This window comes from Rhinolophus sinicus, chromosome 15 (assembly GCF_057876585.1).
Source record: "Rhinolophus sinicus isolate RSI-liver-muscle chromosome 15, RSI-T2T, whole genome shotgun sequence".
Classification (NCBI taxonomy): Eukaryota; Metazoa; Chordata; class Mammalia; order Chiroptera; family Rhinolophidae; genus Rhinolophus; species Rhinolophus sinicus.
Genome location: NC_142515.1, coordinates 108,744,309 through 108,760,412, shown reverse-complemented (window position 1 = coordinate 108,760,412; position 16,104 = coordinate 108,744,309). Strand labels below are relative to the sequence as shown.

Here is a 16,104-nt window from a genome sequence, read left to right as displayed (position 1 = left end):
TGTTTTTTGTCTACTTGATGCAACCTCTATTATATCTGTTCAGGTATTAACTGAAGTCCCATTGTGCCTTCTCCTACTTGAAAAATAGGCACAGATCCAATCAGAAATATACCTACAACCAACTGAGAATCAACATTATAGCCAAATGGCCATTAGTATATCTACGTTCCATAATATATATTGTTATACAAGGAGATGTTACTGAAACTTTAAAAAGAATTTCTGTAAGGACTTAATAAACCTAATGATAAATAATTAAATTTATTGAGCATTTAAATAATGCAAGATAGAATCAGTTTCAAATATACTAAACATTGTAACTAACTGGTAAGCTAGTTTGATTATTAATATTTCCTAACTAAGGACTTGTTAGTAGGCTTTGTTTGTTTAGCCTAAGAAATTAAGTTATTTAATAACTTCCCTGAGCTTTTCTTACATTACTGGGGTTTAGAGAATTCTGCTTGGTCTTGCTGCCCTCTCTCTTTCGGTCCTGTGCTCTTCTTCTCTTCCTCAGATGTCTTCCTCAGGCTGGGACCTGGGGTTACTTCTTTCTCGTTCTGTCTATGATTTAAATTAGATTGCTCTGGCTTGAAGATTATTTAATAATCTCTCAGGAAACGCTTACATTAAGGTGAGAGAAAAAAAACAAAAACCCCAACTAGCTTTCTGGCAGAATGAAACCAGGAGAACGTTCCGTCAAGAATCAAAACATACTTATTCTTTTAACTTAAATTTTAAAAAGTTAAAATTTAAAAGTTAGTCGCTCAGTTGCACCAGCCACATTTAAAGTGCTCAGTAGCCACATGTGGTCAGAGATTATCCTACATGCAGACATAGAGTGTTTCCATTACTGCAGAAAGTTCTATTGGGCAGCGTTGTTTTAGATAATGTTTCCTTCTTTGTTCTTCTTTGTTTTCTCTAACTTTTACAGTGCTTACAAACGACTTTTATAGTCAAACTAACAATGAGATTATTTACAGCCTAAGGGAAGCTTCCTTGCTCTCAATATGAACTTAGACTGAAGGAAATCCATAGCATGATTATCATGATTTACTGTATCTAAAAAATATGCATCATAAATGGTGTTCTATACTGATGTTACCTAGTTTTTGTTTGTTTGTTTGTTTGTTTTTTAACGAAGAGCTTCTCTGTACTTTCGTCATTCTAACTATCTAAAATACTGAAGTGTTCAGTTATTCACTGGGTCCTTTACTTCAGAGTCTCATTGAGAAAACATCTATTCAACCAGAAGTGAAAAAGACAATTACTTACTTGGCAATTAATCTTTGTCAGCATTCCTTTTACATTTATGTGCACTAAGGAATGGTCAGTGGGGTAGGGGAAATGATAGTGGAGTCATGATTGAGCTATATTAGGAAGTTTGTCAAACATCACATACTAATATCAGAAGCTATAATATTGGAGACCCATGCATGGACCAGGCTGTGCATATCTTTTATCTAAACATCTATTTACTTATTTGTCTCTTCTTATTTATGTTGGTCTGCACAATCTGGTGCACCTGGGGGTCTGACTTTTTGTTTTCAATGTTACAACATTTTCCTTTTCCTTTTTATTTTATGTTCTTTTTTTTCTGGTGGGAGGGGATCTGACTTTTTAAAAATCCATTTCCTTCATTTAAAATGTGGAAGATTTTTAAGAATATGGATTTTTGCTTTTCTTAAAATTTCAGATCTGACATTACTAGATTTAGAGTTTTGAAGGGCAGCTCAGTAGAATGTAAGAAGCAGCCTCATCCTTCAGAAAAGGGATGTGCTTTTGTGCTGTTGGAAGTGTTGAAATCCCTTCCCCCCACTCCCTACTGCCTCCCATGGCTGAGCCGGCTGGTGACATAAGTCATTGGCTACAACCATATAGGGATCCAAGTTTGAGTCTGCTCCTTATTTGAAGAGCAGTCACCACATATTCTGGTTAGATGTGGAAGTACCTGAGGAACTAAATAATTTGACATAGATCAGGCAGCGACAATCCTGTCCTATCTCAATTTGGCTTAATCACTATTTCATATCACTTCCACAAACTTCTGTCAGTGCCTTGATAGAGTTTATGGGCATTCAGCAGAGTGGTTCATTGTTACTACAGCACACAGTATATGCACATTAAAATATATCAGTTAGACCTTAATGCATAACAATATCATGAGTTAATTGTCAAAACTCCTTGAAAATATGATATACAATAAGGCAACTTTAATTTCAACCTATCAGTTTTTCATCCAGTTCTGTTCTTTATTGGAAGACACACAGGTCATTTAATCTTATTAGAGCTGCTGAGTAGATGCCTGTGGAACTATGGGATGTTTCTAAGACACATATATGTCGATAAGGGAGTGAGGCAAATATTTGTGTATGTCTGCTAAGATGCTTTTAAAAAACAACAACAAAAAAAACATATTAGCATTTGTTTAACGCTGAATTTACTCCAGGCCATAAGTTTTTGTTTCTTCAGTTTCTGTTGGCATATCATTTTCTTCTGTGCAACCTCCTCTTCTGGTTTAGGAACAATCTGCGCTTTTTGCGTGAGGATCATCTCAAGGTGGCAGGCGGAGCTCACGTAGGGGTTGATCCACCCGTGGGCTCTGTAAATTCTGCGCTGCATCCTGGGAGCTTTGTTCACCGGGATGTGCTCAGTGACCAGAGAGTCTACATCTAACCCTTCAGTTCAGCATTATTCTCTGCATTTCTAAGCATGTGCAGCAAAAATTCTGCACTCTTTTTGGGCCACCAACCCTGCGTCCAGCTCCACTGTTTGGCCTGGGCATACCTACCAGCTCCACCATTGTAATGATGGCACACATTGTTTCTGTAAAGTGACATCCTTTAGACACTTGGTGGCTTTTCCGATATGCATACCGTTGTTGCCCTGGGCAGTTTCATGAGTGATCTTAAAATGAACACAAAGATTTGAACTTCTTGATTTGCATGATTTTGTGTGGTTTTCTGGGTCAAATGAATAGCGAATTATTTTCAGAGGTCACCTCAGGTTGCTTACAGGAAGAAAGCCTAAGACGCTTTTGAAAGGCAGTTCTAAAGGAGGCAAAAATGTTTTGTGCAATCAATGTCAGTGAAATCAGTTGAATCTTCCAAAGCAATTACTTTGAAGGACAGAACTCATCGGTTTTCCTGCGTATTTGTTTTTATGGTGGTTATTTCAAGTCACTCCTCCTTTCTATGGTTACAAGTCCTTGGCACATAGTTCATTCTTCGCTGGTGCTAATATATTAAGAAGCATGGAACTTGTTGCATAAAACACATGTGTGAGCAGGGACTATTTCCCCAAGGTAACAAATATGGACAAAAATATTTTAAGTGGAACTGTATAGAGTATCTTGGATATTTCCTGTTCTGTTTACTTTTGTCTGTTGGAAATTGAAACGTCCAAGCTGCTTTGTTTTATAAGTAATTTCTATGGTCGTATGGGCATAATTTTAAATTCACCAAAGATCAAATGCAGTACTATTAGGGTATGGGCAAACCGTCATAAGATTGAAAACCCAATGGGGAGGCCTTAAACAATATATTGGAGAGGGTATTTTTTTTTGAAGTCCTTTTAAAAAATATTTCAGAGAAATGCCACACGAACCAGTATGACCATCCCCATTTCAGAAACGAATTCACTGATACATAGAGGGAAAGTAATGTGTTCAAAACTCCAACAGAGCGTAGTTAGGACAGAAGTCTGTTTCTAGTTTCAGGCTTTTGTTTTCCTAACTTGGTAGGGTCTGCTGTCCCTTCTACAAATGAACAAGAGAAAGAGAGACTAACTGTAAACTTCTAGAAGGAATGGCTCAGAATAAAGAGTTTCTGGGAGGAACCCTGCGGAAACAGCCTCCACAGCCCTGTTTTGCTTTGATCCACGAACTCAGCCCGGCGGGCTCCACGCATTAGCACAGGGCTTCGCCACGAGGAGGAAGGTGAGAGTGCTCCAGAGACACACGCTCATCGCTCATCGTGGTGCTAGTAGCTTGGGGATCGGGAAGTCACGATAGGGAGAAAGCAACATTAGGTTTGATTTGTGACCATTGTTTTCCTCTTCCTGCTTTATTCTGGGTTTGTTGTTGTTTGTTTGTTTTCCCCTGGAGCCAGAGTGCACACCACAGGCTGCAGGCTTTTGAATTTGAATCCGCGCTACCCCACTTGCAAACTGTCAGCCGACACCTGTTAAGGGCATTGCTGGTCGTGGGTAACAAGGACCTGAACTTGCTGTACCTTCCTGTGGGAGCGCAAAGACCGCCCAGTTAGAGCTGCACCAGCGCCCTGCTCCACAGCCCTGGACCAGGTTGCCCGCGTTTGTCTTCCGCGCAGCCGGGCGGCTCTCTGCTGGCTCTGCGCGGGTCCAGAGCCTCACCTCTGCCCCTGCAAGCGGGGGTGGGGGCGGGAAACAAGAAGCAACTTCCCCCTCCCACGTCCGCCTCCCGCCAGCTTGAAGTCTCCGTCTGCCTGCCACGCCGGGGACCGCAGCCCCTCGCTCCCAACTAAGTCTGCCCGCCCTCCTTGGCTCTGAACTTCTCCTTTCCCAGGCGGATTTGGTGAATCCGGGCCGCGTCAGGGGTCCTTCCATGCCGGGTCACCTCACGCGGAACTGGAGAGCGGAGAGAAAGCGAGGGGTTCGTGGAAGGGAAAAGGATAGAAGCGGTGCAAAGGTTTACCCAGCGTCTCCAACTTAGGGGTCGCAGGGGGCGGGGCGGTGAGAGTAGCAGTTGCAGATGGTGGTGTGGACCCGCGAGGGGGCGCCGCGCTGGGTAAGGTTCCGCTGAGTGGCTTCCAAGCCCAGAGAGTAGCGGAGAGTCAGTGGTCGCTGTCCCCACTTCCTGGCCACGGAAACTTCCCTTCCAGTCCTCTCCACTACGGGACCATCTTCCCTCACCCTCTGTATCCTTTTCTTCGAGGGAGGGGCTCACCTCTCCCTCCATCCTCTCCACCACCCCCTCTGCAGCCTGCGATCCTGGCCCGGGCACCCCGGCTGCTCTGTGGGGGACCCGAGCGCACAAAGCCGCAGAGGTCGGCGGCAGAGCCTCCCAGCGCCGGGCTCCTAGTGCCAGCCTCCCAGCGGACTGGACTGCGGGGCGACACCGCACGCTCCGACTGCTCTCCCGCGCTGCGAGGGCTGCCTTGCACCTTCTGAGCCGAGGGAACTGGACTTGCCTTTGGGGACCTACCAGAGCCTTCTCCGGATCGGCCGGCTATAGAATCATCGTTCTGACGGGCTGCACACGTTTTGTTTGCTAGTCTCCTCGAGGGTCGGGTCAGTAAGTGTAAGTCCTAACTCTGATTCACTTTCTGAGAACGAGAATACCTCCCAAAGAAGCTCTCGGGTCCTAGGAAGAGGGCATGGGGGGAGCGAGATCCTCATCAATGTAGGAACTCCCTTCTCCCCCATTTAGGGGGTTGGGGGTGATACCATTCCCATTTTCTACTTTCGCTAGAATTTTCTTTTTTCTACTAAAGATTCTTGACTGTTTCCTTGACCTTTCTTGGAGAGAGGTCATTGTCTTTCCAGAAGAGCATGTTGTTATTGTTCTTGCCTTTTCTTTAAAAATCAAACCCCTCTCTAAAGCGGAAGGTCATGTTGGATTCTCCCAAGCTGTTCAAGAATAGACACATTTGTTTGAGCAGTCACTGGTTTTCCACCAGAAGGACTCACCCACTGGTAGGAGCATATGGTGGACGAGAAGGAGGCAAAAGAAAAATCTTTTAAGACTTTTTTTGCAATAGGGACACATCATTTAAAATCAGTAACATGAAATAGACACTGTTCTTTTCAGAGAAAGGCCACAAATTCAAATGCACTGAAGAGAGACATTCCCAAACCCTTTGGTGAATATTTTCAACTTTCTGCTTATTGGGCAAACAGCCATGTCTTGTATGGAGCATTTCTTGGACCTCCATACCCCTCTCACCCAGGACTAACAAGTGGAAGTCCTGTGGCGTTATTTCTGGGATTTTTCCCTGGGAAAAATTCCTGGAGGGTCTTGTGCTTGATAAGATATTAAGTTCTTCTAAGGCCCACCTGTCACAATAACAGTACGGTTACAAAAAGTCCCACAAATTTAAACACACAGTTAAAGCAGAAACTGGTTTCCCACTGAGATAATTTGAAGTTCTTTGAATCTCTGGGAGGGGATAAAAACCCTGAAGCCATTTTCCTATTCTACAAAGAAATATTTCTATAACAGAATCTCTACAGATTTATTTATTCAAGAAAACTGTACCATTCACAGTTTTCCTTAAATGTCTTGAACAATGGGATTGCCTCATTTTGCCCTATTTCAAAGAAAGGGTTTTTCCCTTGTCTACTTCTAATTTTTGTATTTCTGAGTTTTTAATCCAGCAATTTGCACTATGTACTCTTTTCCTCTTCCACTTTTCTGGAAGGGCAATCATAAAATAATACATTCTCAGGGTAAGCCCTGACCTGGATGAAGGCTAGTAGTGTACTTGCAAACAGTTTTTACTGCCCTTGTGCTAATAGCTTGTAGACCAGTAACAATCCCTGCAGAGAAATTTTAAATAAAGGGGCTTTGAAATAAAGAAATTGGGGCTGAAAAGAAAAAGAAGTTAATCCATCAAATATAGTCCTACTAACCTTCTATCTCAGGTTTACTCTCAACTTAGTTTGCTGCAAACCTCAAACTCAGACTTCTGGGAGTCTTGTTAATTCTGTTCATGACTTGTCAGGACTGACTAATTGTGCTCTGTAAAGTCTCTTTCTTAGTCTAAGGGAAAGGTACAGCCTAACAACTATACACTCCAAGATTTGAATGGTTAGTTCCATTTTCTCTAATTATTAAGAGTGGAGACAAATGCAAAGAGGACCTGGGCTTTTTGGAACATTTGATGAGAAATTTATGCAGAAAGAACTTGAATATATTGGTAAAGTAAATACATGACTACATGGAACTCTCTCTTTGTAATAAGGCTCCTATCAGGGCTTATGTGTGTAAGGGGGTGGGGGGAGCAGGGGCGGGGGGTAAGCCCTTGAGACAGAAAGTTTCCTTATGGGTATACTGACTGACAGTTTTTAATGTTCTTATCAGGGATCGATTGACGATGGATCTTGGGACAACTTTCTTGTATGGGTGGTTACCTGACAAAGGACAGGACAATCACACAGAGGGCAGGTGTATCAGAGCAAGGAATTTTGTATAGGCAATGATCATAAGGAAGGGATCAAAATTCCTTTAGCTTCATATTTGTTTTGCCAAATTATTGAGTACCTTTGATGTGTTAGATTATGTGCTAAGGATTAAACAATGAATAGAAAAGATCCAGTTTCTGTCCGCAAAGAGATTGCTGTGTGCTGAAGGGAAAAAATTGCAATGTGGCATGTAGTATTTTATCATCAGAAGTGAGTGCAGGTTGTTGGGGGAACTGAGAGGCTTCCCAGAGCAGAACAGGGAGGGCAGTGAGGCACAAGAAACGCTGATGTGTTGCTGGAATTGGGAGTAGTTCAGTATGACAGAAGCCTAAGGTATATATTGAGATGTCAGGAGAGGTGAAGCCAGAGGGGCAGGCAGGGATGGGTCCGAGAAAAACTTTGAATGTCATATACAATAGAGTTGGGATATTCTTCATATGTCAATGTTACCAACCTGTGCATGCGGACCTTTTATTGGAAGAGCAAATCAATGAAAGCAGCAGATCATGCAAAACAGAAGCTAGACAAGAATGTAAAAAGGAATTAAATGCAGAGAATTGGATACACAAGTGAAGGAAGCTAAACAGGGGATGTTGAGGTCACCTAGGGATTAGTAAACACATGAAGTCATTACTGCCTCCAGCTGGAGGGACTTAGGGGGGAGGCAGTGTGACAGAAGCCCAGGGACCAGGGCCATCCACTGGAAACAGAATCACTACAGGCCAGCCCTGTGGGAAGCAGAGCCATGGAGGTACTGCTGAGAGTCTGCCCAGAGGAGAGAGGGGAATGGAGAATACAGTGGCTTCTGCCTTATCCCTGCACTCTGCCAGTGCCTCCCATTGGCCAAACCTGGCCATTGTCCTGAAGACTTGAGTGTGAGAATGTAGTCTGCAAGTCAGCCCTCCCGGGGAAGGCTGGGGGAAGGCTGAGGAATGGAGTTCGGGGCACATACCCAGCCAGGCATGGTCTGTGGGCTTCATAAATGTGATCACTTAACAATGTAGGTAGATGCTGTTATGATTAGTAAAAACCAAATTCATTTAAAAGAGGTTCTGAATTAATGGCAGAAATCTTTTATCATGATGAATATATTCAAAAAGTGATATTGGGCTCTGGATGTTTTTATAGACTTTGAAAGGGAACTTTATATTAGAAAACAATATATTATTTTAAGCAATCTGGGGACACTGGGGAAGCGATATGATCACAATTGCATGTCAGAAAGACTATTTTTATGTCAGAGTGGGCTCTGTCCAGTAAAATAAAATGTAAGAGCCTTAGAGTAGAGGCCCTACCTGTTGTCTTTACCCCAAGCACAAATCCTAGTTCCTGATGTAAGTTTTTAAGTGCTTGCTGAATGTGAAAATGGAGACATGCCTGGCATTTAGAAGATGCTCAATTACATTTGGTAAGTGAATGAATGAATGAATGAAAGAAAGAAAGAAAGCAGGAAAAGAGGAAGGGAGATAAGTTAGAAGACTATTAGATTAATTGTAGTAAGAGATCAAGGCCAAACTAATGTGGTAGAAATGATAAGAGGACCACTGGGAGAGCTATATACAAGATCATTCTGAGGGTTTTCTTAAATGTGGGGCTAAAGGAGATGAAAAAGCCTAGAATGGTTACATGCTTTTTAAGTTTATTTGGCTTAATCATTGAGGATAGCATTGACTGAAGAAGGAAAATTCTGGGGTTGGGGAGTGCGATTGGGAAAGAAAAATGTTAAAACTTTAATATTTAAGGGTTAGAGAGAGAGAGATGTAGTTCAGATTTGGATGTATTTTTCATATAGTTCTTGTGTAGGATTCTACTATATGTCAGGTAGGAGTTTTATTTTAGATCATCAAAGAAAAACAACTATTTTACACAGGCTACTCATTTTTTTAATTGGTTTCATGTGTACAAAGCAATGTAATAGTTAGACATTTACACCCCTCACAAAGCAATGCCCCTCCCCCCAATCTACTACCCCTCTAACTTCACATTTAGCTGTTACAATTCCATTGACTATCTTCACTATGCTGTACTCCACATCCTGTAGATATATATATGTGTGCATATATATCTCCAAAAAAATGTATACACATTTTAAGAAAGGAAAAAAACTATTAAAATTACACTGATGATAACCACTGTATTAAAATTGAAATACTCAATATATACTGATAACAAAAGAGGAATACAGGTCATGTTTGACTTATGCAGTTACAAGAGGTGCTCAAAGTGGTTACCATCAGTGTAATTTTAATACAGTTTTTTTTTTTCTTTCTTAAAATGTGTATACATTTTTGGCACCCTCTTTATATATCTTTACTTATAGTTGGCATTCAATTTTATTCTACTTCAGCTTCAGATGTATAGCACATTGGTCATGCATCTACATAGTTTACAGAATGATCCCCCTGATAAGTCCAGTGCCCATCTGGCACCCTACATAATCTTTACAACATTATTGATTATATGCCCCATACTGTATTTCATATCCCTGTGACTACATTATGACTACTAATTTGCACTTCCTAATCCCTTCACCTTTTCCCCCATACCCACCCCCATCACATCTAGCAACCATCAGTTTTTTCTCTGTATTTCTGAGTCTATTTCTATTTAGTTTGCTCATTTATTCAGTTCTTTAGATTCCACGTATAAGTGAGATCATGTGGTATATGTCTTTCTCAGTCTGACTTATTTCACTTAGCATAATATTCTCTAGGTCCATCCACATTGTTGCAAATGGTAAGATTTTATTCTTTTTTATGGCCAAGTAATACTCCATTGTACAAATGTACCACGGTTTCTTTATCCAATCATCAATTGATGGGCATTTCAGTTGTTTCCATATCTTGGCTATTGTGAATAGCACTGCAATAAACACAGGGGTGCATACAGTTTTTCGAATCAGTGTTTTGGATTCCTTTGGATAGATACCCAGAACAGGAATTGCTGGGTTATAAGGTAGCTCCATTTTCAATTTTTTGAGGTACCTCCGTATTGTTTTCCATAGTGGCTGCACCAATCTGCAATCCCACTGACAGTGCACAAGGGTTCCCTTTTCTCCACATCCTCGCCAGCACTTGTTTGTTGATCAAGCTACCTATTTTTAATAGTAACCCTTATACTAAGAAAAATGGCTATGAAATAGAATCTACTCAGTTTCTCCTAAATGTTTTATACTCCCAAAATCCAGGCATCAGGTAAAGGGTTTTAATACATGTCTTTTTTTCATGCAATTTGTTGCTATATTTATAAATTGAAGAGTCAAGATATTGAAGGAAAATTTCTTTACCTTAAAATTAATTTGATGAATTTATAGCAGTTATAAAATTAATTGATAGCATTTCTAATATTCATCCCATTTAAAGTAGATTGAGTCAATAGGGTAGAATTCACATTGGAATTACATGTACACTATAGGTATCATATTAGGTTAGTGCAAAAGTAATTGCAGTTTTTGCCTTTATTTTGCCTAATATTTTACCATCATAATATACATGTCGCAGACCTGATTTAATTCATCCATACTTAGACTTATAATGTCTAAATAAAGTCACATAGAGTAGACTCATCAAAGGGCCTGCTTTATTAAAATGTTACACTATGTGCAGTTTGAGAGATCAGAAGACAGGTATTTTGAGCCCCAATCCAAATGAAACTAATCCATTTATGATATTCTTTTGCCTCCCCTTTATGTTTTCGTTGTTCCATTTTTTCTTTTTTTTATTGTACATTCTTGTGCTAGTTGCTGAAAATGGGCCCAATAGGTGCAGAGGCTGATGAGAACCAGACAGTGGAAGAAATGAAAGTGGAGCAGTACGGTCCAGGGCACACCACTGCGAGAGGTGAGCTGGCCCCTGACCCCGAGCCGGAGCTGATAGACAGCACCAAGCTGATTGAGGTACAGGTTGTCCTCATATTGGCCTATTGCTCCATAATCGTGCTCGGGGTGATTGGCAACTCTTTGGTGATCCATGTGGTGATCAAATTCAAGAGCATGCGCACCGTAACCAACTTTTTCATTGCCAACCTGGCTGTGGCAGATCTTCTGGTGAACACCCTGTGCTTGCCATTCACTCTTACCTATACCTTGATGGGGGAGTGGAAAATGGGTCCTGTCCTGTGCCACCTGGTACCCTATGCCCAGGGCCTGGCAGTACAAGTGTCCACAATCACCTTGACAGTAATTGCCCTGGACCGCCATCGTTGCATCGTCTACCACCTGGAGAGCAAGATCTCTAAGCGAATCAGCTTCCTGATCATTGGCTCAGCCTGGGGCATCAGTGCCCTGCTCGCAAGCCCCCTGGCCATTTTCCGGGAGTATTCACTGATTGAGATTATTCCCGACTTTGCGATTGTGGCCTGTACTGAGAAGTGGCCTGGTGAGGAGAAGAGCATGTATGGCACGGTCTACAGTCTTTCCTCATTGTTAATCCTGTATGTTTTGCCCCTGGGCATCATATCTTTTTCCTACACTCGTATCTGGAGTAAACTTAAGAACCACGTCAGCCCTGGAGCTGCTAATGATCACTACCATCAGCGAAGACAGAAGACCACTAAAATGCTGGTGTGTGTGGTGGTGGTGTTTGCGGTCAGCTGGCTGCCTCTCCATGCCTTCCAACTTGCTGTTGACATTGATAGCCATGTTCTGGACCTCAAGGAGTACAAACTCATCTTCACTGTCTTCCACATCATCGCAATGTGCTCCACCTTTGCCAACCCCTTCCTCTATGGCTGGATGAACAGCAACTACAGAAAGGCTTTCCTCTCAGCCTTCCGCTGTGAGCAGAGGTTGGATGCCATTCACTCTGAGGTGTCCGTGACATTCAAGGCTAAAAAGAACCTGGAAGTCACAAAGAACAATGGCCCCAATGACTCTTTCACAGAGGCTACCAACGTCTAAGGAAGCTCTGTTGTGAAAATATATGGGTGAATTCTGACCAGAGCCACAACTCTGGTTGAGGAGGGCTCCCAGGTGCATCCTGATTTCCCATTTTAAGGAAGGAAAAGAGCATCGGAATGGAAGCACCTGTGGTGTAATTTGTGGAAATGTGGTTGGCAGAGCCTAGGTAAAAACACATATTTAAAGCGAGGGCAACAAAACAGTTCACTTCCCGTTGCTTGGGTGGTAGGGTGAGTGATGAGTAAAAGCAGAGAGAAATGCTTGTGACTGTTTCTCAAAGTGAAGGAAACATGAACAAAGGATTGGAATTATCAGCATCACTAAAAGGTGGTTGGTAAATAAGTTGACTTTCAAATCACGTTGGGGAATAGATTAAGGAGAATTCATGGCTCCCCACTTAGCTGATGAACAGATGACCAAACACCAATTTCCCTAGGGAGCCACAGGCTCTCCTTCATTGTATTTTGTTTTTTTTTTTAATGTATTTTCCTATGGACTAACTCCATCAGGGAATGCTGCAGATAAATGTTACTAACTATTAGAATGACTTCAAGGAAATAAAGTGAAATTTGCTACATAATTTGTATTTTGACAAGATGGGGGAAATCCTTAATGCTCAGTTAGCCAATTGTTCTTAAAACCAAATGCATAGTGAAAATTTCTTTAACACAGAGTCAAAGGTTGAATTTCTCAGAATTATAGGAATGTAAACTATCATTTAACTTCTCATTTCAAGTTGTCGCTGCTTTATGTCGATACCATTTAAATAACAAGCATAAAATATAATACATTTTAGTCATTTAGTTAATTGTGATCACTTTTTGAACATGTATTATTCCTATATTGGCACTGAGGTTGTCTTCATTAAAAATTAAATCAGGTTAGAAAATAATGTTTTGTGGAATTTTGTAATATTTTGTGGTTATTTGTAAGCAGTTTTTGCACAGGTACACACGCTAATGAACACTATAGTGTTATTTTTTATGAAATTGATGTTTAAAGGACTCATTCATGATTAATATAACAGGATAGTTTCATCAAAATGGAACCCATCTGGTAAGAAGTATTAAAAACATTGGATTCATTCCACCTTACAAATGTACTATTTGGACCAATTTCAACATGAATTATGCTCTTCTCAAAATTATTAGCTATGTTATTTGGATGACATGAATATATACATAATAAAATTGTATGTATAAAGTGGGGCATAGATACTATAGTATTTTTCATTTAATGATTTTATGAATATAATTTCTATTTTAACAGTACCCAGCCAAAGATGCTTAAAACCCTATTAAGTTCTTGAAAAATAATTGAGATGTTAAAATAATTGTACTTCTTTGATGCTGTTAACATTTCATTGCAATCATATTTTTGTAAGTATGACTGAATTTGTGAATACATTTCTGAAATTTTAAATAAATTCAGTGTATTACATTTAGTTAGAAACATTAACTTTTTGAACTAGACAGTTTCATTTTATGGATATATTTAAAATTCACTCTATGACTCGTATTGAGTTACTTCCATGCTAGAAATAAAAGACTGCACTTTTGGAATACAGAAAAAGAATGAAAACAACAGAATTTAGATTAAGTGGAAGACTGATTAAGAAGTATCCAAAAATACTGTATATCTGTAATATATCATATAATTGAAGAATTCATTTTTCTGTTGTACTTGACATAACTGTTCAAGAAAAGTTTTGCCCTTTAAATAGTAGTTACTATGCTTTAGCTGCTAATAGAAAATTGTGGTTAAAGGTTTTTTGTTTGTTTTTTTTTTCTCTTAAGAGAATTTTTACACTGTAGGAAATGTGAATGCTACTGTATTATTTGTTGTAGTGGTTAATTATTAAAATTTAATTAATGATCCAATTAATATATATGATCTAATTAGTTCTGTTGACTCAATATAAAATATCTTTTTACACAGTGATTTTATCTGTTGAAATAAAAAGAATTTGGGAAACAAGAAATTGTGTGACATTTTATTTCAGAGTTCCTGTTCAAGACGAGATAGTAAGATTTTGACACAGCTGAAGAAAGAAACAAAATGATGGCTCCTCAACAGTTAGTCCAGCTCTCTTTCCATTCTGTACATGAACTTGAGTCAATGGATCCGCTCCGATGGCTGCAATTATAATCCATATTCTGACAATGCCTGTATCTTTATTTTTAGACCAGACGTTTCATCTGAACTTCAAACTTGGGTCTCTGTCAGCTGACTTGACATATGCACATGGGTGTCTCACCAGCAGATCAAAACCAGCATGTCTAAAACAGAACCTGCCATTGTGATGCCCACCCCACCCTACCTCATCTTCCTGTATTTCCTGTCCCAATCATGACACTGCTGTCTACTCAGTTCCCAAGAGTCTTACACTTTTGGGTTGCCATTGACTATTCTGTCTCTTTATCACACATGTCCAGTTAATTCCCACATTTTGTCCCAATTGTTTGATGTGTCTTCATTCAATCCCCTTTTCTCCATCCATATGGTCCCTACCACACTCCAGGCTGTAATTATCTCCTCAGGCCACTATTGTCTCTCAGCTGGTTTAATGTAGCAACTTTCTAATTGGTTTCTGTATCTTGTTGTCTTCCCATCCAATCCAACTTTTACCCACTAGCCAGAATAATTTTTAAAAAACTCAAATTTTATACAAAGAAGAATATGATGCTTCATTTCTATCAGACAATTCTGACAATTTTGAGAATTGCTCAAATAGTAATTTCTAGTTTCAATCTCATCCTATCCTCTCGGTACCTATTTGGCTTCTTCAAAATTGCAGTGAAGCAGATTGACTCTATCTTTTTTTTTCCTTTTTCTATTATCAAAGCCGTGTGTTAAAGATATTCTTAATATGGTCCCATTAGTACAGGTGGACTAAGGAGTATAGAGCAAGTAAAGACCATTTCTTCTGCCTATGGTAGGATGATTGGAATGGAGGAGGAAAGAATTATATCAGGATTTAAACAACAACCTAAACAGCACAGAAGCATATAAATTCTGGGTTACCTCTCTAAGATTAGCACAAGAAATGATGCTGCAGGGAGAAAATAGTCTTTAAACTTCTCAAGTTGATAAGAGTTGAAATTTTAATATATAATATGGCAGCAAAAGACAGAGTTTACTTTTCCTCAAGAAAACAAAGAAACAACACAAAGATGCAGAATGCAAATATCTTCATGCTTATGTCTCATTACATTAAACAAAGGTAGGCATTTTATTAAACAAAAGGTTATCAAGGATTGACTGGTGAGGATTTATAAGCAATACCTGTCTCTTAGACCATTGACCTTTTCTGCCTCGGTACACTAGTCAGATGTTCACAAACTTCCCAAGTTCTCCTGGGTATGGAAGAGGATACTGGAAAGATAGACTGCAGTTATGACAATTCACATGTTAGCTACAATTCCTATTCTTTCTTGTTAGTTAATGTGTAACTAGATACCGTAGAAGTAAATGAAAATAACTAACTCTGAATATATTCTCCTTTATAAAGAAATTGATGCCAAGTTTCAACACTAACAAATTACTTGCGAAACACCACAAAGTTGATCACAATACAGTAGGCACATGTTGTTACATTAAAATGAAAATGTGCTGCACTATCTTCATGCAAAATAAAGAAAAAAATAATTAATATTTTTAATTTATTTTTTTGCCCTTCTCATAGGAAAGTAACTTGCATTGTAAAGAAAAATGAGAAATTATGTGTCTGTGTATACACACAGATATTTAATTACAAACAAAAAAATCTCCTTGAGTTATACTACCATCCAATATTGTACATTGTCTATGTATAGAACATCCAAACATCTAAAAGTGGTTATTAGCCTTTTTCCATATAACGTATTCCCGAGATTGTCTCTATAGAAGTAACTATCACTGGTCCTTGGGTGGGTTGGGATGAGGAGAGGGGGAGATGCACTCTGGAATGCAAACAGAAGTGATTTGAATATATATATGCATTTAAAAAAGCTCCTTGGTGAGTGTAACGTGTTTTCCCCAACCAGTTGATAAATGAAGATGACACATGT

General features: G+C 39.7%; 1 protein-coding gene across 3 annotated transcripts; it reads left to right on the top strand.

Moving 5' to 3' along the window:
* Positions 1–4,043: 4,043 nt before the first annotated feature.
* On the top strand, positions 4,044–14,029 carry NPY2R (neuropeptide Y receptor Y2). Of its 3 annotated transcripts, XM_019733073.3 has the most exons (3): positions 4,050–4,627; positions 4,957–5,275; positions 10,898–14,023. In XM_019733073.3, the coding sequence occupies exon 3, from the start codon at positions 10,907–10,909 to the stop codon at positions 12,053–12,055; it is 1,149 nt and encodes a 382-aa protein (XP_019588632.2). In that variant the 5' UTR covers positions 4,050–4,627; positions 4,957–5,275; positions 10,898–10,906; the 3' UTR covers positions 12,056–14,023. The 3 variants fall into 3 exon arrangements, with proteins under 3 accessions (XP_019588634.2, XP_019588632.2, XP_088648694.1); XM_019733075.3 differs by having other exon boundaries at positions 4,044–5,265; XM_088792568.1 differs by having other exon boundaries at positions 4,050–5,275; positions 10,898–14,029.
* The last annotated feature ends 2,075 nt before the right edge of the window (positions 14,030–16,104 follow it).

What these genes read in the sequence shown, in the direction of transcription:
- NPY2R (XM_088792568.1), top strand. Translation starts at nt 10,907, where the DNA reads ATGGGCCCAATAGGTGCAGAGGCTGATGAGAACCAGACAGTGGAAGAA.